The 20,406-nt window shown below is 44.1% G+C and overlaps 1 protein-coding gene across 3 annotated transcripts in view; it reads right to left on the minus strand.

Annotated features, from left to right (window-relative positions):
- Positions 1–20,406, minus strand: part of RFX4 (regulatory factor X4) — a 181,036-nt gene that overhangs the window by 39,716 nt on the left and 120,914 nt on the right. For all 3 annotated transcript variants that reach the window (XM_010381300.2, XM_010381295.2, XM_010381306.2), the window contains 5 exons: positions 12,646–12,746; positions 10,588–10,646; positions 6,537–6,681; positions 2,281–2,375; positions 1,106–1,223 (listed from right to left, as the gene is read on the minus strand). In XM_010381300.2, the coding sequence (XP_010379602.1) occupies positions 1,106–1,223; positions 2,281–2,375; positions 6,537–6,681; positions 10,588–10,646; positions 12,646–12,746 (518 nt within the window). The remainder of the gene's footprint in view (positions 1–1,105; positions 1,224–2,280; positions 2,376–6,536; positions 6,682–10,587; positions 10,647–12,645; positions 12,747–20,406) is intronic.

A 20,406-nucleotide genomic window follows, 5' to 3' on the forward strand; every position in this document is an offset into this window, starting at 1 on the left:
AAACGCTTCTCCAAGTGGGTAAACACAGTCTTTCATGGACAGGGCTGTTTAGAAAAAATACTGCCTTCTTTGTTTTCCCACATATTTACTTCGTTGTATAGCACAACTGGAAAATGGTGACAAGACCATAAAAAGCTAGATGGAAAAGTGTCAAATTAAACCCACAGCAAAACCCAGAGCTGATTGGCTTAATTGGAGATAATGAGAAACAAAACCACAACCCTTACTTGCAAAGCGAAATAGAGAACTGAAGCAATTACCCAGAAAATTTATCAATGCCCCTTTGCTGAAATGCCTAGAAAATTGAAACCAAAATGTTTTGGGATTTCAAATGTCTGGATAATGCCCAAAAGTCCCATCTCACTTTGCCAGTGATGATCTGGACTCGGTACATATTCCTTTCTTTCTGGTGAAAAGTAGAAAACTGTCCTACAATGTAGCGTAACATTCACCCCGATTCAGTAATCAGGTTGCTGCCCGCAGAGACTATTATCAGTACCTTTGGGCAGAGAGTTCAAGGCGTGTTTTACTAGAAAGCAGCAGATGAAGACTTGAGGTGGGGATGTCTCCTATCTCCTGGAGGTGATGAAGACTTAAAGGGTCAGTGAAACAAAAGGGAAAGTGAATGCAAATGACCTCTTTTCGGGATTATGCTAGAGTACAATTTTAAGTAAAACTTAAGGTCATCTGCCCACAGCTAGAGTATGGTCAGTCAAGCCATTTGCAAGTGTTCAAACTCAGAGGTTTCTTCACATGCTCAGTCTTGGGAAGTGCACAAATATGGGATTCTATGAAATCGTGCTGTGGAAGCAGCAATCACTGGGGACATCTAGGCATGGGGAGCACAGCCACTGCAATTTATTCCTCTTTAAGCTCAGATAGTACTATCTGTGGACAAAACCACTCATTTTCAGATTGATACTCCACCTTTAGCATGTAACGCCATCTCTCTCCCTGAAAGTCCTAACAATGTCATGTCTCCCCAGAACAGATGTGTTTCAGGGTGATGACGTTGCAGAAACAGCAAGTTAGGCTGTGGTAGACTCAATGCACGGAGCCCAGAGAAAAAGGTGTTTGGAGATGGGGAGGGCTGGGGTGGCTTTACCGAAGCTGGGGGCGCTGTGCAGGGTCATATCCCGGATCACCCTCGTGCCAAAACAGGACCACATCAAGAGGAACTGCTGGGCCACCTTCTTCAAGGACCCTTGTCTCTTGGCAGCCACCTACAAGAAAGTGAATGGCTTTAACAGTGGTCGACTTGACCTTTCATTTATTACTGTCTCTTTGAAAAATAAGGCCAGTTGCAGTGGCTCACGCCTGTAATCCCAGCACTTTGGGAGGCTGAGATGGGCGGATGATCGCTTGAGCCTAGGAGTTTGAGACCAGCCTGGGCAACATGGCAAAACTCCATCTCTACAAAAAATACAAAAATTAGCTGGGAATGGTGGCACACCCCTGTAGTCCCAGCTACTCAGGAGGCTGAGGTGGGAGGATCACATGAGCTTGGGGAGGTCAAGGCTGCAGTGAGCTAACTGCACTCCAGCCTGGGCAACAAAGTGAGACCCTGTCTCAAAAATAAATACATACATACATACATACATACATACATACATACATACATACAGAAAAATGACAGGAAGGCTTATGGTCTTCAAAGTCATTGCTATGGAACAATGGTTTTTGTTTTGTTTGTAGCAGCAAAAATACTTTTAAAAAATGAAATATTGGCCGGGCGCGGTGGCTCAAGCCTGTAATCCCAGCACTTTGGGAGGCCGAGACGGGCGGATCACGAGGTCAGGAGATCGAGACCATCCTGGCTAACACGGTGAAACCCCGTCTCTACTAAAAAAAAATACAAAAACTAGCCGGGCGAGGTGGCGGGCGCCTGTAGTCCCAGCTCCTCGGGAGGCTGAGGCAGGAGAATGGCGTAAACCCGGAAGGCGGAGCTTGCAGTGAGCTTAGATCCGGCCACTGCACTCCAGTCCGGGCGACAGAGCGAGACTCTGCCTCAAAAAAAAAAAAAAAAAAAAAAAAAAAAAAAAAAAAAATGAAATATTATGCCAAGACTCAGTGTATACTGCAGATAAAAGAGATGCTGACCTGGTTGAATCGGGGATGGAAGACTCAAGAGTCCTGCCTTGTGCCCCCTTCACCTCCTGGGGCCTCTCCTCAAAACCCTGTTCAGACAGCTCACCATGGGGCTTTGTGTTAGCCAAGTTCACAGTAGGTGGTGGTGGGCTGCAGGACCTAAGGCTGCCCCCTCAGCGCTGGTTTACCAACCTTCACAACACAGCGGTCAACCATGGTATCCAGCCACTCAATGTAGGACTCGATGGGAGACTGCTCCTCCAAGAGGTGGTCAAACTCCTGATATACTGTCAAACAAAGGAGAACCCCACATGCATCATTGCGGTTGTATTTAACAAGAGCTATGTCTTCAAAGAACAGGCGAACAAAACTTTGAATAAAGTAAAACTTTAAATAAATAAAACTCCAAGGTCTTAGCAGAGGATTCAAGACTTTATAAAACATGCCCCAATTTACCTTTCCAAAATCATCTTCCATGCCTGTGAACACATTAAACTGTGGCTATCCCATATTGCTTGCCATTCCCCCAACAAGCCCTGCTTTTTTCATAGCCTTAGTCTGTTTTTTCAGGCCATTCCCACTACTTGGTTCCTCATGGCCCAGCTGAAACAGCCCTGGTATGAAATCCCTTTAACCTTCCATGCCCCTTGGCAGCAGAACTGATCACCCCTCCTTTGCACTCACATAGCACTTTAGTATCGGTTTTCTACCTCTATTATATGACTAATGGCACTGGCATAATTGGATGGGCATGTGTGTCTCCCTGCTAGTTCTTCATCTGGTATCTTTATTAGCTGGTGCATTATCTGTGACATAGTTGTTACCCAACAAATTCTTGCTTGAATTAATGGGTGAAGCATTGCTGCTGTCTTGCTCTCTGCCCAGGGTAGGGCACATTTGATAATTCAAATGTTTCTGGACCACAACTATATCAGGCAGGTAGCTTAAGCAGCCTCTCTGTGTGGCATGTAGTAGGTGCTTAATAGATATTTGTTGAGTAAGTACAACAGTCTCTCTGCTGCTCATTTTCCTCATTGGAGAGATAATCCTACCACTTTACAACCTGTCTTCATCTTAATTCAGATAACTGAATCTGGTAGTGCTTTTTAATCAATGAAGTGCTCTAGAAAATAGAAACATGGCTCTGGTGATCTTCTAGTTTGAAGCATCTGTTTTCATCACATTTTTGTGTTTCTGTATGCAGAGATCAATAAATCAAACCACAATTCAAGATCCATACGTTTCTTTCATTTTCACTTGAGCAGTTTTTGTTCTCTCATTTTAAAGGACTGGCCACTTTGCTCTATTTTACTTAGTAGATGCTTACTACAAGAAGTAAGATTCTGAGACCAGAGGGTTATAGCACTAGAATGCTCAAATGTTTGTTGACTGAATGGATGCACAACCCAAGGAGGTAGGTACCATTATTATCCTCCGTTTTACAAGTGAAGAAACAGAGACAAAGAAAGATGAGTAATTTTCCAAAGGTTGTTCTTTCACAGCTAGTGAATTGCAGAGACAAGATTCAATCACAGCCTGACTCAAGGGCTTGCCTCCTAACCACTTCACTATGCTAATACTAGACTGTGTACCAAGCAGGTGGCACAGATAGTCTCATTTAATCCTTTCACATTAGTCCCGTTTTACAGAAATGGAAACCAAGGTCACAGTACACTGGAGCCAAGGTTTGAATCAAGGTCTTTTGGGCATCCCAGCCCCATGCTGTGTAAGAGCTGTGTAAGAGCAAGGTTTGAACCAAGGTCTGTTGGGCATCCCAGCCCCGGGGATCCCAGTCAGTGGAACTTGGACATGGGGCTAGGATGCCCAACAGACCTTGGGCAGTTACAATGATAACTCATTCTAATCAGTTTGCTTAAGTACTAATGTGCACTTTTAAAATCTAAGGTAAGCTGAGCATTGCTGGCCGAGATCTGTATCACAGAGATGATGGTAACCCCCCCCGCCCCTCCCCCGCCAAGCAAGAGTTTGCAGATTTGTCAGCTGGCTGTGAGGAAAGAAGAGCACTGCACACAGTTGTCCCAACCCTGCTCAAGATGACCTTTGGTCCAACTCCATGTGTGTTCAGGGACTTCCCAGCTGTCTGCTTGGGAGGTACAGGGTTGACACACATGTGCTGGACTGCCTTGAGGCTTGGTACCCTACCTCAATTCCCCCTTCACAGCACTGCATTACGTGGCACTGTTCTCTTTGGTAAGATGCAACACATCTGTAAATATATGTTTGAGGTCTGATTTACCATTAACTGTAAACTCCATGTTGGGAAAAGTTGTGTCCATCTTATTCGCTGCCCTCTGGCCAGCATCTAATACAGTACCTGCCTTAGGACAGGCATTCAGTAAGGACTAGCTGGGTTGAACTGAACCACAGCATTTATGTCCCCAGAAGAAGAATGCAGTCACAGCTTTAAAGGGCACCATTCTGCCCTGGACCTAAGGAAACTTGAAGAGAAAGCCACAGAAGGTTCTTTCTTGAGAGAGGCAGCAGTGACCTCGATGGTGCTCCAGCAAAGGCTCAGAGGCTGGTCCCTTAAGCAAGCAATGCTGATTGTGTTTTTCCCCATGAGTCTGGTTCACATTTTCCTCCCTCATGAAAGGTGCTGAGGCGGGCAGAGAACTGAGTCTAACACTGCTAGGAAGATTCGCAGAGCTAAGAACTAGGTTCACTCTGGGTTTCCACTCATCTCTTTGGTATTCCATGAACCTTGCTGGACACCTGCTCTGTGCCTGGCCCATTGGGAGTTCCTAGGGACACAATGATCAGAGGTACCCCCAGTGCTATTAGGGTATGCAGGGCCATGCTTTCTGTTGACGTTCCATCCAGGGGACAGGAAAAAGCAGAACAGGAAGCATGATTGTAAACACTTGGAAAGATCCTGGAACCTCTGAAACTCACCCACATTTCCCTTTTTTTTTTCTTTCTTTTTTTTTTTTTTTGTCTCCTCTGCACACGAATACATGAGCAGCACTAAGGCCTGGTGGTGAAGCTGAGACTAGATGTGAGACCAGACTTGGGTTCAGCTCTATTGCTTACTGGCTGCGTGACCTTGAGTTAGGTTCACCAACTCTCTAAGCCTGAGTTTTCTGATCTGTAAAGTGGGGGTGATAAGAGTGTCTTCCTCATGGGCTTGATGTGGAGATTCAGTGGGACCATGCATATGTTGGATCTGACACAGGAGCTGGCTTAGAGCAAGCAGTCAATAAACTACATTATTATTTTAGTGATGATCTCTAAAATTCTTAACGGGAAAAGTGGGCTGGGGGCAGCTGTGAAGGAAGAAGTAACAGCCTGAGTGAGCTTTGGGCTAAGTCAGGAAAGAAGTCCTGGGGAAGGTCCACATGTTCAGACATTTCAACTATTCCATTTGCTTTTGAAAAGGGCTTATTGGAAAAGAGATCTCTAATAGAACCCTCTTAGGGAACTTTATTTGTTTAAAGGCACCTCAAGTTTAAACTGGGTAGCTGAATGAAGAGTTTCCTCAAGACAGCAGTGCAGAAGGCATATACTAAGAAATCTGAAGGGGCTTGGGGCTTTCAGAAAGACCCCTCTTGGTGGGGCAGCCTCTCTGCAGCTCCCCAGGCAATGTCACTTTTGGGATCCTGGGCCTCACCACCCCATTGAGAACATGGGAGTGCATGCTCTCAACACCTTTCTGAGACCTGATGGGAGGAGTGTCCCCTCACGTTTCCTGACCTCATGTTCTCTAATTATGGAGGTAGCCTATAGACACCGATGGATCCAGGGTCATTGGGCTCGGGGGATGCCCTGGGCAGTCAGCTGGGATGGGCGTCTGAGGAACAGCAGGGATGTGCTAACAATGATGATGTTCTCTGGCCCTCTCATATTGCTTTAGTACTAAGAACAGACATCCTGCCTACATGGGGTTAATATTTGGAGCAGTATACCTGCAGTCTGCATGTTAGAAATCTTTGTTCGCTGGGACATGAACATATATTCACAGAAGTAAAACTTAAAACGCCATCCACCTGCTTCTCAAACATTTGACGTGATTGAAAGGTTCACCTGCCAATAGGTGGACTGACTCATGTGACCCTCAAATGAAAAATAGGCAACATATCCAGCTGACCCCAGACTGACATACACTGAGATAGGCAATAAGCTTTTGTTCTCATATTTAATGCCACCTCCATGGAACCAGGGCTGGTATTCAGGTCACACATGGGGCCCTTTGCATGACACTGTGTGCTGCCCAATTGCACCAGAACACTCTTTACCCAGCAGTGCTGACACATGTCCTCTTAAGTCAATTAGCCCTTCCTTCTGGACCGACTCATTTAAAAGGAACAATGAGGAAGAAGAGATGCTGGGAAGAAGGACAGGGTGGGGATGCCACTTCAGTATTTACTAAGATACTTTTTCTTTCTTTTAAAAACAAAAACAGGACAACAATCCCTGGTGGGACAGCTTACATTGGATGATGAGTTTCCGATGTTCATCGCGAGAGTCTTCCATGGTGTAAAGCGTTTGCTTGGTGATGCTGTTCAGGTCTACATTCCTCCAGTCTTCCAGCATTTGGAACGTGATGTCTGCACTGTGGATCACTGTTCGAGATGCCTATAATCCAATCCAGTCAACTCATTAGCTCATGGGTTGTTAAAACCCCTTCACTGTATTTCTTTTTATGCCTTATTAATGCATCTGCTTATGGTATTTTGCAAACTACCTTGAAATTCTGGGAAATTCAATTTCAGGAAAGCACCAGAAGACTCCATAACTCAGAAGATGCAGACACTGTTTTCTCCTGTGGCTCTTTCCACACATGTCTTTTTCTCTACAAGCAACTACCAGGGTGGGCTGGGCCAGACCAAACCCTGCTGATTCCAGTCCCTTTGGTCTTGACCCCGTGGAACAATGGGATGAAGCCCAGAGATCTGTCAGCTTTCTGATGTAAGCCTGTGGGATGGGAGCTCTGTGCCGAATAATCCTTGTATCTCTAGTCCCTGAGAAGCTACAGGCCGGGATTTAGAAGTGTTCTTGCTACCCCAGGGCCTAACTTAATCCCAGATATTTCAAAGTGTATATTTTTCATATAAATACATTCTGAAGCAGTTTATGCTCTAGTTTTCTGTTTTTGCTTTTTTAAATGTAACTATAATGATTAAAACATATATGAATAATTAGGTTGGAGGAAAAGGGAAACTATACCACCATACATCTCAGTAGTTTGTTAGTGGATGGAGGGATGTGTATAGTGTGTGAATAATTATATATATATGTGTGTGTGTGTGTGTGTGTGTGTATATGTATTTTTTTTTCTTTAAAGCTGTGGCTTTTTCATGGAACCCTCATTAGTGAACTTAAATTTACAAGTTGGAACAATACTTGGAACAATATCATCAAGTTGAAATAATATTGAGAAAAGAAAAATATATATCCAGGATCATTTCCTTTACTTGCATGTTTTCACAATGTCTTTTAATAAAATAAAAAAAAGATTTAAAAGACACAAAGACATTGTCAAGTCTCCTAATGCTTGTAAATTCCTAGGCAAAGGTAAATACTGACAACCCTTTGTTGTACCCAGACCATCCAAGCACAAGTAAAACCTGAGTTAAATAAATGGAGAACTCTTTAAAGGTCACGAAGGTGTAGAATATATGAGTGAGGTGAACCTCTAATGATCGGCGTAGAATATATGAGTTAGGTGAGTCTCTAAGGATAATGAAAACAACTAATAGAAAGGTAAGGTGTCCTGGATTCAAACATAACCTAGTTCAAATACTGGCCTTGTTGCTGACCAGCTGATTGATTTCGGGTGGGCAAGTAGATTAACCTCAGCCTCCTAATCTATAAAATGGAGATACATTAGTACCTACCTTTTTTGTTTTTTTCTTTCCTGAGCATGTTCCTTCAGAGATGCATTGTGAGCCACTTTATTACAATGAAATGAACTGTTTACCAAAGAGTGAATTCTGTAAGCAAGTGTTTAGAACGTGCTATTTTTTTTATTTTTATTTTTTGAGATGGAGTTTCACTCTTGTCGCCCAGCCTGGAGTACAGTAGCGCGATCTTGGCTCACTGCAACCTCTGCCTCCCAGGTTCAAGTGATTCTCCTGCCTCAGCCTCCCTAGTAGCTGGGATTATAGGTGCATGCTGCCACACCCAGCTAATTTTTTTATATTTTTAGTAGAGACAGCGTTTCGATACATTGGCCAGGCTGGTCTTGAACTCCTGACCTCAAGTGGTCTGCCAACCTAGGCCTCCCAAAGTGCTGGGATTGCTGGCCTGAGCCACCGCGCCCCGCCTAGAACATGCTTTTTAATGGTGTCTCTTACCATCGTGTTTAGGGCCTTAGTGCTTACCTCTTAAAGAAGGGCTGCTGGTGAGGATTCCTTGAGATAGTGTTTGAAAAACAGAGTGCATAGTGCAAGGAGCTCAATAAAAGTGGCTACTGTTGTTCAGATCGCTTCTCTTTCAGTGACTGTGTTGATACCTCAAGGCCTTTGCACATGGTGTTCTTGCTGGCTGGAACATTCTTCTCCCTCCTTGCCCCAGCAGCCCCACTACGATGTATGCTCCAGCTTAAATGTCACACCCATGGAAAGGCCATCTCTGACCACCTATTTCCATTCTGTTTCTTTCATCACATTTAACACTTTTGTTTTCCTGCTGAGGGCAAGTACCACTAAGCACAGTACTGGGCACACAGTAGCCACCCAAAAGATTTTGTAAAGTGAATGGTTGAGATAGGAATGCCAAGTGCTTACTTGCCTGGTATATCTGAAAGAGCCTGGAAGTGCAAATCTTGGGTCTAAATATTTGAGGTGAGTCTTCAGTTGGACGTTGTTTAGTCTGACTTGCTGTGTGTGTGTGTTTAGGAAAGCTCACTGGGATGTTAGCTGGTGTTTTGTTCCCAGTCTTAACCCTAGTCCTCTGTCTGATCTGGGAATGTGTCTGAAAGTTGTCCAGTAGAGATGGAAAGGGGGCATTTGCTGATTAAATTACATGCTGTGTTTGTGCGGAAGGTGGAGAGGGAACGTGTGGGCACCCCCATGCTTGTGCAACACGTGGCTATAGGCATGGGTGTGGACGCTTTTATCTACATGTGCATTAAAGGGACAAAGTCCTCTCTAAATTATCTGATCCCCAGAGGGAGGCACCAAAACCACATCTAGTTCCCTGATATGACCCAAGAGCCACTCTTCCAAGCTGGAAAAAAAGAACCAGAGGGCCAGGCTGGCATAGCATCCTCAGAAATAAGGCAATGTTTCTTTGTTAGGCCAATAATAATTTTCTTCCCTGAATCCCATTAATCTGTCAGGCTCTGCACCGTCACCAGAACAATGCCCAGGTGTAGCCTCTGTAACAGCCTGCATGAATCTGGAAGAATTTCCCTCTGGTCTCCAAATCAACCCCTGTGCTGTCCATGCCAGGGGCAGGACAGGAGCAGGGAGGTATATGTGGCTGTTGTGTTATACTTTCTGGTTCCTGGCCTGGGGCCCTCCTTCAGGCCACTCTAACTAGAAACCCCTCCCTCCCATCTTGACCTTGAACCCATCCAGAACCAACAGCACCTTAAAGGAGAGGCTGCAAACAGAAACACAGGAAGGGGGCACGCAGGTGACATTCAGGAGTGAGGTGGGCCAAGTGTGACAGAGTTGGTGGAGTGAGGATAGTGGCCACTGTGGAGAAGATCGGCCCAACAGCTGACAGCTGCCTGGGGAAACGGGGCTCTGGGAGCAAGTTGTCAGCTCTTGAAGGTTTAGCTGTCATCTCCCAGTTCCAACTGTTAGTGACCATGTGAAAAAATTGTTTTGAACATATTCAAGCCAAACAACAATAACCCCACACATCTGAGGGCCAGATTTGGCCTGTGGCCACTGATTTGCCACCTCTGCTGTAAGGTCATTAATATTTTAATGTAATGTTAATCGGTTGCCTTAACAGACTCAGAGTCCCTTCATTAAAGTGCAAAATTAATAGAAATGTAGTTATGTGCCATCAAGCTATAACTACAGAGTAGGTAGGGGCATGGAGTGGGATCTTCCACTTCTACTTAATACACTTATAGTTTTAAATGTTTTTGATAGCAAGCATATGTCACTTTCATGCTAAAAATAATGCAGATCTGGGAAAAAACTGAACAAAATTGGGCAAATATTGAATATATTATGTGACTTTGAACTCCGATGATACAACAAACAAATCATCCTCTTAATCTGTTTGAATCATTTGGTTCAACCACTACATACGTTTTGGGCTGGATAATTAAGAGAAACACAGAACTGTGGACCTAGAACATATCTGAAAGGTTAAGGGGCAACTGATATCAGAAATTATTTTGTATATTAGTTGAAACTATTTAGTTATTGGCTAATGTTTTCATTCCTTATCTGCAGAAATTAATAGAGAGAGTGCCCTGGTAACCTGAAAGATCCTGCAGGAAGTTGTTTTTGCGAATTTGCCCCCTCATTTGCAATGACTCAGCAGTGGTTAAAACACATAGCGCAGGACAGCTACCTGGCAGAGATGATTTAGTGATGTTTGCCGTCTCAGAATTTGGGAGAACCTTCTCGACACTGCAAAGGGAAAAGAATTAGTTTGAAATATTTGCAAGCTTTATGATTCTAACTTGGATTTTCCAGGGGCAGATTTCAAAATGTAGGCTGCTTCTTTTGCCTACATTTGTCTCACTGCCCAATCCCATTTTATATACCCACTGACAAAACCCTGCACTTGGTTCTTTGTTCTCCCATGTGAGCTTCAACAATGATTTCCTAACGGTGACATTCAGGGTACATATTTCAAAGTCATGCACACGATACACTCGCAGGTGTGAGAAATGGTGGCGTCAGTCAACCGTGAGTAAAAGCAATTATTGTCTTCATTTCGCTAATTGCAAGCTCAATCACTTCTCCCCATAAATAATTGCAGGAATCAAGTGGAAGCTTTGAAGAAGTCCCTTTAAAAAGTAGTATGTCTAATAGTAAATCCTGATTGAGCCTCAGCGGTGTGTGGGGCTAGGAGGTGCTTCTGGGATGGAACCTGGCTTTGCATTCATAATCTGTCCTTTTTATCAAATGATCTCCATGACCTATTTGCATGTTTCGATGATGACTACAGCTAGGAAAAGGTCTTGTTTGCTACACTGACATAATAGGCTAATAATTTGAAGTAGGATGATCTTATATCTGTGGATTTCAACGCAGACGAGACATGTGCTTGCCCTAGCTCTTCATTCTTACAGAGTTGTTGGAGTGGGGCTTGTTTCCACCCCTCGCACATTCTCAAAATACACTCCCAGGCTGGGCTCCCTGGGAAGAACAGCCTCCGCCCGACACACACAGGTGGAAGGTCCAACAAACCTCCTTGCCGCCAACTTTGAACGGGTTTGTTTTGTCGGCATAATTAAAATGGGTGCGGGGGCATTCTTCTTGGTAATTTCTGAACTGGTCAAGTAATAGTCAGAAATTTCCCTAGGATTATTCTAATTTGTACTCAGAGCTGGCTTGATTTGAAAAAAATAAGGTGTGGGGTGGAGGAGTGGGGGTGGGAGGGGGCAGATGGGAGGCTTCTAATTTTCCAGGCTGATCAATCGTTAATCCTTCTCCTTAATTACTTTTTCTTTAACTTTGTGATGTGGAATTTAGTGCTCATGAAAAGAAAAGAGCTGAAAGCCATGAAATAAAGCGGGCTTTATCAATAGGTGATGGCCACTGCAGGCAACCTCAAAGCGCGTCTGAAAGGGCTCCCTTTGCCTGTGGAGAGAGGGTAATTTGATCGCCTTCATTTTGCTCACTGGCACTTATTTCGGGCAAGAATAGCAAGCTGTTGTATTCAAATGGGGCTTTAAAAATGTATATTTTAAAACTTTGTTTTGCTGAAAATCATTTCATCTTTAATAGCAACAAACCGTACATGAGTCTCCCCGCAAGTACAGGCAGATTGAAACAGAAAAATAAAACTAATGCTGGGGAATGGGTGCCAACACTTAGCAAAGAAAGGGTTCACGGTCTCAATCCCTTTATGAGAAATATTAATTTGGCTTTCTAATTAGGCAGAGAATGAGTGAAGCCCTTAAGCTGTTCTCTCTCTCCTGCTACCACCATTTTATGGGCAGGAACTTCAAGGAAATCTCAGACCTGAGTTTGATTCCTGGCCCCTACTTACAGCTGTGTGGCTGCGTGGCTTTGGGGGAACTTTCTTTGCCTCTCGGAGCCTTATCTGTAGAATAGAGATATTACTTCCTACATCGCAGAGGCAGCATGAGGATTAAATGAGATAAGGAGGATGGTGGTGGTGAGCAGAAGCTTTGGTGTCAGACCTGGGAGAAAATCCTGTCTCTGCACTACCTCTCTAAGCTTGATTCCTCTTCTACAAAGGAAGAAGTTTGCCAACTATAATAAACATTTTATGAGGATTAAATATGTGTCTATACATAATTAGTATAATACCTGGTGCTTTAGAGTCAACCAGTAAACAGTAGCTGCTGCTACTATTGTTATTAACAACTTACGTAAAATATTTGGCACTAAAATGTAATTCTCTCTTCCCTTTCACTCCCAACTCAGTACTTACATTCGAACTTGATGTTTCGCAAGTTTTCTGGGAGGTCGTGGAGAGCCACTTTTAGCCACTCATCCAGTTGCTTGGCAAACTTTCGAATCACCTGAGTTAAGCTAGAAAGAGAAACGATGAGTTTTAAGTGCTGCACATGTTGCTCAGTTCCTCCCACAGTCCCCTAGAGGGTTTTATTTCCCCTAATCATGTTTGGGCTGCTACCAATAGGTGCCATTTGTAAGAGCAACCTCAGAGACAGTGCCAACAGCCCAAGCCCTGTGGACAGCTGGTGGGTCTGGGAAGGGCACGAACAGAATGTACTCTGCTGGTCACTGATGCCCACTGCAAGGCTTGGTGGCATCCAGAACTAGTTAGATGCAAGCAAAACATGCTCCTTTATGCTTTTGAAGAGCTTGTGTGAAGGGTGAAGACAGTGGGCCGTGGGCCTAAGAAAGCCCAGTCTTGTCCGATCCTCCCAGGCAGGCAGGAACCCCGTTTGCAACATAACTGCCATGCCTGCTCACCCAGCTTACCAAACTGCTTGCCATTTGGTGGGAACTGAGAAGCAACAGCATATTTTTAAGTTAGCAAACAACCTTGATATGGGCCTTGAAACCATATTAGATTCCAAGAGTCAAAGACAGTATTGGAACAGGAGGCAGGAGGGAACTGGAGAGGTGAAGCACTGAGCAGGGCAGTAGGTTGCAATAAGATGGGAATCTGGAGTTGAGAAGACACTGGGCACCATTTTCTGGCTCTTGCTATCAAAGCCATCTGCTCACAGGCCTAGGTTCGTTCTCCATGAAGTCCTCCTTGGTTGTGCCAGATACAGGGACATCTCCCCTGTTGACCATCCACACCATCCTTGCCTTCCACCAACACCGCCTAGCCTGCTGCCCTGGTTCAGCCTTTCGTCCATTGTCTCCTGTCAGACACAAAATCACCAACCTCCACCCTGCTGGGCAACCCCATTTCTCTCTGGTCACTCATTCTTTCCTTTCTCATAGCTATCTCCAACCTTCTTCAAGACCCTTATGCCTCCAATTCCCCAAATCTCCCCTCCCTGTCAGTGGGTGGAATCACCTCCTACTTCTCAGGGGGAAAAAAAAAAAACCAGAAAAACAAAGAGGAAGGATGTCATCAACACTCAGCTACCTGCCTAGTTCATCTCTTCCTCCCTAATAGAATCCAGGAGCAATCCCTCCTCTTGCCATCCCCTGCTGCTTTCTCAGGAATCGTACATTGCTGACGGTCCCTTCTCCTGTATATTCAGCTTTTTCTTCTCTACTAGATCATTCTGCTCATCTGTTTTTTTAGGAGACAGTCTTGCTCTGTTGCCCAGGCTGAAGTGCAGTGGCACAATCTCAGCTCGCTGCAACCTCCGCCTCCCAGGTTCAAGTGATTCTTGTGCCTCAGCCTCCTGAGTAGCTGGGATTACAGACACACGCCACCACGCTCAGCTAATGTTTTGTCTTTTTAGTAGAGATGGGCTTTTGCCATGTTGGCCAGGCTGGTCTCAAACTCCTCATCTCAAGTGATCCGCCCATCTCAAGTGATCCGCCCACCTCGGCCTCCCAAAGCACTGGGATTACAGGCGTGAGCCACTATGCCCAGTCCTGCTCATTATTTTAATGCATTTAAGAATGTCTCACTTTAAAAACAGCAAAAACCTCTTTATTTCCTCCACTCTATCCCCTCGAGCCACTGCCCTTTCTCCCACATCACAGACAGACTTCTTCAAAGTGCTGCCCAATTCTTTGCCTCATTTCCTTCACCTCCCATTCCCTCCTCACCTCACTCCTGACCTCAGCCTAAACAGCTCTCACCTAAGCAGCCTCCATGCATGATTCCAAACCCAGTGGACTTGTCATGGTTCTCATCTGCTTAACATCTTGGCGGTATTCGATTCTGTCACCTGCGCCCTCCTTCTGGAAACACTCACTTCCCTTGGCTTCTGTGATCCCTCCTTCTGGCTGCTCCTCCCCAGTCACAGAACTCCTGCCCTCTGCCTGGTCAGCATGCCTTCCAGTTCTTCATGTCTAGTCCTGGGCTCTCATCTCACAAAGCTTTCTTCCTTCCCCGGGTAGTTTCTCCAGGCCCACAGATTCACCGAATCTGTGAATTTCCCGTCTGTGCAGATTCACCGTCTGCACTTACTTTTGCACCTCTGGCCCAGAGGTCTCCAAGCTGAACTCGTGATTTCCCCCTTGGACCTGCTTCTTTTATTGTGTCCTCTATTTCAGTATGAACTCTATTTTTCATCATTTTATTTTTATTCATAACTTTTTTATTTTCAAGAATTTCAAACATACCCCAAGACAGATAGTATAATAAACCTCCAAGGACCCATGACCCAGCTTCAACAATTGGCATCATTTTTGCCAGTTTAATAGATTATATTCCACTTTTTCTTTTCTGGAGTGTTTGGAACAAATCCAAGATGTCATTGAACCCCTAAAAACTGAGTGTGCATTTCTCATTGGCAAGGTTCAAATACGTATGTGTACGTGTATACACACACATGCACACAATGTGTGTGCAGCATTTAAATCCTCCATGCCATTAGTTTATCTAACAGAATGAACAGTAATTCCTTAATATCATCTACAGCCCAGTCTGCATTCAGATTTCTGTATTTCTCCCACAGAAATCCAAACAAGGTCCACACATTGCATGAAAGATATAACATTGCCCTGTTCTGTTTCTTAAATCTTTTTCCCCCCTATTTTGTGCCATTTATTTATTGGCAACATCATGGTATTTTTCCCTGGAATGTCCTACACTCTCATTTGGTTGAGTTCTGTCTTGTAGTGTCATATAGTCTATCCATCTATCCTGTCTGCTTCTAAAGACTTGATTAAATTCAGTTACAATTTCTTTAGGCAAGTATCCAGTTTTGCATACACTATTTTGGACAGAGTCTCTCTTTCCGTTTACCACATATTACAGATTTTGCTTCCAAATAACTTCCCAAGCACAGCCACCTCTCTCCCTTTTCTCCCTAGTTCAGGCTGCCGTCAACTCTCATCCGGACTTATAGTAGCTTCCCGAGTCCATCCTGCCCTGCTCACCTTCCCACCTCCACTCTATCTTCCACATTGTGAGAGGGACATTTCCAAAACACCTGTAATTCTGATTAAAACTCCTCAATGCTTTCACATCATTCTTAGGATAAAAACCCCAGTTCTTGCTGCAGCCCCCAAGGCCCCACCTGCACCTTCTCCCTTTCTCCTCATTCTGCACCTCTGGCCTCCAATTGGTCCTCTCCCCTCAGGGCCTTTGCCCCTGGTATCCTTTCAGCCAAGAGCATCTCTTCCCTCTTCACCTGCTCAGTTCCTTGTTATTCAGCGAATCTCAGACTAGATGTTACTTCTATATGCAAACCTTCTCCGAAGCCCCCAGACCAGGTCAGCACCCCTGATGATTCCTCTTGAACGGCCATGTAGTTATGACAGTTTGTTGTTATATACCAACTTGTGTGATTATCTGATCATTGTACATCTTTCTCACTGTACCCTCCATACAGAGGGCAGGGACTATGTCCATTTTGCTTATCACTGTATCCTCAGTACCTAGCATAGTGCCAGACACATAGTAGGCACTTAAGAAATGCTTGTTAAGTGAAATGTAAGAATGAATGGCTCTCCATCCCCAGATGGACAACGGGCCTTGTCCTAATTGCCCCCCTCCCTACCCTCCTTATCTCTGGCTGCAGCTCCTCCCACTGTCCCCCCAGCTTACTCCATCCCTACAGCACTAGCCTCCATTCAGTTTCTCCAACACTCCAGGCCCTTGCTTACCTCACCAGGACCTTTGCACTTGCCATCCCTTCTGCCTGGAAGCTCTTGCCCCAGATAGCAGCTCACTTGATCACCTGATCTAAGAGATGCCTTCCTAAGCCTCAACTGACTCCATCTCCTGCAGCATCTATGCCTTCTTGACATACTGTCCTCTGTGGGTGTATACCTGCAGTTCGACCTCCTTCCTCTGCTTTCCCTCCACCTCTCTCCTTCCCTAGGCTGGGATGCCAGGGTGTGTCCTCCACTTCTAGGGACATACTTTTCCTCCCTCTTATGCAGGTGGTTGCCAAGTCTACAGCTCCAGCTTCAGCCCTTCTCCTACATCTTACATGCACATTCATAGCTCCCTGAATGACCATCAGTGGTGATGCTAGTAAAACTGCAACAATGGTGATAACAGCAGTTACCTTTTAATGAGTGCAATGTGCCAAGCTACTAAACACTTCGCATGTACTTTCTTAATTAATCCTCACCTCAGCCCTAGAAGTACATAGTGTTGTTAGTCCCAACAGAGAGGTGAGAAATCAAGGCTCACAAAAGTTATTTTACTTGTCCAAAGAGATGCAGCAAGTGGTAGAGCTAGGAGTCAAGCCTAGGTCTATCTGACCTATAACCGCTGTCCTACTCCACTTTGATGAAAGTACCACATTGTGCACTTTGACGTGCCTTGGATATGCTCCCCATATCCAGTGCCCTCTGCTTTTCTGTTCAGTGTTGCTATTCCTTTGGCATTTCAGGCTTGGTCCTCAGTCTTTTCTTTGCCTCTTTGACTTCTCCTTCCTGCCCATACCACACACACATGCACACACACACACACACACACACACACACACACACAGATGCATACACACACTTTCTTACTTTAGCTAACCCAATTGTTATTAACAACCACTGTGCCAAGATTACTTGGAAGAAGTGAAAAACCCCAGTTTGAGAATGATTTCCCTTTCCTGTAAATGGGAGTGTATGATCCATGGTTATCTCTATAATAGTGTATTTTTATTCCCCTGAATTTCAATATGCTTTTCTGAGTTGGAAAGGACGGGATGGGTCTGAGCTAGGGGGTGGGGAGCTGTGCCTCAGCCTGGGCCTGCCCAGGATCATGAGTGAGAACTTCTAGTGCCAATTCTTATTTCCATGATGCCAAGCACAGGGCTTGGTACAGAAAAGGCACTCAAACAAGTTTGAGGGATGAATGAGTATATAAAACTGAAAAGTCAGCTCTCAGTTGGAGCCTGATCTTTTGAATAAATTTGTCTTCCTGATTTAAGGAAAAAGGCACTTGATTTGTAAGCCAATGATTGCAGTGGTAATTATGTAACCACGTAATTTTTAACAGCCTCCTTTGGCAGACTGTAACTCAATGAGGGCAGGGAGCATGCTTATCTTATGTAGTGCTGTATTTCAGGACCTAGCACAGTCCCTAGCACATTGTAGTAATCAATAAACATTTGTTTAATGAATGAATGAACATTTGTGGTTTTCTTGAATGAATATTTGAGTCCTGACCGTTTCATTTATTTGCAGGTGAAGGTAGACAAGTCATTCCAGCCCTTTTTTTTTTTTTTTGAGACAGGGTCTTGCTCTGTCACCCAGGCTGGAGTACAGTAGTGCAATCTCAGCTCACTGCAACCTCCGCCTCCTGGATTCAAGTGATTCTTGTGCCTCAGCCACCCAAATAGCTAGCATTACAGGTGCCCACTACCATGCCCAGTTAATTTTTGTATTTTTCATGGAGACGGGGTTTCAATACGTTGGCCAGGCTGTTCTCAAACTCCTGGCCTCAAGTGATTCATCGCCTGGGCCTCCCAAAGTGCCGGGATTACAGGCATGAGCCACCATGCCCGGCCCTCATTTCAGCTTTTAAACTTTAACCTCCACATCTGTAAAAATAAGTCAATTATAGATAGGAAGGGAGGGGTTAACATTTCATTTGTACCCCACAAACTGCTTTGCAATAAACAGCAAATGCTGTGTGTGTGTGTGTGTTTAATACCTATAAAGCATTATTAAAAGTATGTGAATCTTCCTTATAAAGATGGGTTTTATTAAATCCTCAGAAGATACCTTTGTGGTGCAAAATATAAGTGGAGATTTAGCCTCAGTTCGCTTGATCAGTGCCTGAGAAAGATTTTAATAACACAAAGCCCTAAATGGCTCCTATATATATAATATAGACATACACATATTATTATAAAAATTGAAATTTGGTCTTAATGTAGAACATTTGAATAATGCAGAAAAGGATGAGACTAAAATTTGGCCATAATCCCCTCTGGAGGTAACCTTTGTTAGCCTATTTGGGTGTATTTCTGTTCCATCTACAATGTGGAAAGCTGGAAAGAGCATCACTCCCACTATAACAAGAAAAAGCCAGATAATCTACAAAATTACAACTTTTCTTTAAACCATTGGAGAGCTGAGGTCATAATCACGTAGCCTGGAATTTATGGAAAGAAAGGCACCTCCAATGAGAGAAGGACTTGGGGACTGGCTCACTTGCAATAGAGAGAAGAAAGCAGGGCGTTACATACAAGTGGGTGAAATAAATTTTGCTAACAGTTTTAACAAATAGCTAACAGGCCAATATGAACTACCATGAGAGTACAGAACTCTTGGAATGACAGATGCAAGGGAAGTTCACATCTATTTGCAAGCCCTTCTGCACAGGCCTCATCAGGTGTTCATGAGGAAGACTGGGGACAGGACAGGAGGACAGAAGAAGCCTTTCTGAGAGGTATATGTTTGGAGGAAGGGAACAGCTGTTGCAGTGGAAAAAGCATGAAGTTCCGCCAAGACCTTTCTCCCTTATGGATCAAAAGCCTCAGTTGACTAGGGGAAGAGCAGAAAACACTGTTGACCCCAGGGAATAGGGAAGACCCATTGTAGGTGGGGGAAAGATGAAAAGAGAAAGCTCTCTAACCCTGCCGGAAACCACCAAGGGCTCAGATCACTAGAGATATGTCTCTGCAATGAGTCAAGATCACTGAGAGTGCCCAACTCTGAGATCCAAAGCACAGGGCTTGCTTAAGACGGAAACAGGGCTGAATAAAAGAGAACCCACTTCCCCACTTTTCAGCTCCAATCAGGATAACAAGCACCAAGTCTTAAGCAACTGTGTGCATAGGGACGGCCTAAAGGTAAAGGAGCAGGCACATTAAGGGAAACAACCCAACAAATCTCCAACTTAAGCACAAAGTACCCCAGAATAATTTAAATCTGGTGCTACACTAAAGGTAACCATAGGAACAACAAAACCCAAATGCAATGAAGTCCCAAATAGACTGCCTCAATTCATATTCAGGAACCTAGGGGAAGAGGCATGCCCATTTCCAGGCGTAAGTATTATTTATCCCAGTCTCTACTCTTCTACACACTGTTTGGCAGCCAATAAAAATTATGAGATAAACAGAAAATTAAGAAATAGAACCTACTGTCAAGAAACAAAACAATCAACATAACCAGACTATCAGACAGGTAATTTAAAATTTAAAATAACTATGATTAATGTGTTAAAGGCTCTAATGGAAAAAGGAAACAAGCATGAACAGAGGAGGAATTTCAGAAGAACACATAAACAATTCCTATTTATATAAGAATTATATAGGAATATATATATTCTATATATTCCTATATATAGGAATATATTTATATAGGAATATATAATATATATTATAATATATTAATAATTCATGTGATAATAATAATTATTAGAGACAGGATCTTGCTCTGTCATCCAGTCTGGATCATGATTCACTGTAACCTCAAATTTCTGGGCTCAAGTAATCTTCCTGCCTGAGTATCTTTAGGGGCTAGACTATAGGCACGAGCTACTGTACCCAGCTAATTTTTTTTGTAGAGACAGGATCTTGCTATGTTGTTTAGGCTGCCCTCAAGTGATCCTTCTGCCTCCGTCTCCCAGAGCACTGGGATTACAGGTGTGAGCCACACTGCACTCAGCCAGAACACAGAAATTACT

The sequence above is a fragment of the Rhinopithecus roxellana genome, chromosome 10 (assembly GCF_007565055.1).
Source record: "Rhinopithecus roxellana isolate Shanxi Qingling chromosome 10, ASM756505v1, whole genome shotgun sequence".
Lineage (NCBI taxonomy): Eukaryota > Metazoa > Chordata > Mammalia > Primates > Cercopithecidae > Rhinopithecus > Rhinopithecus roxellana.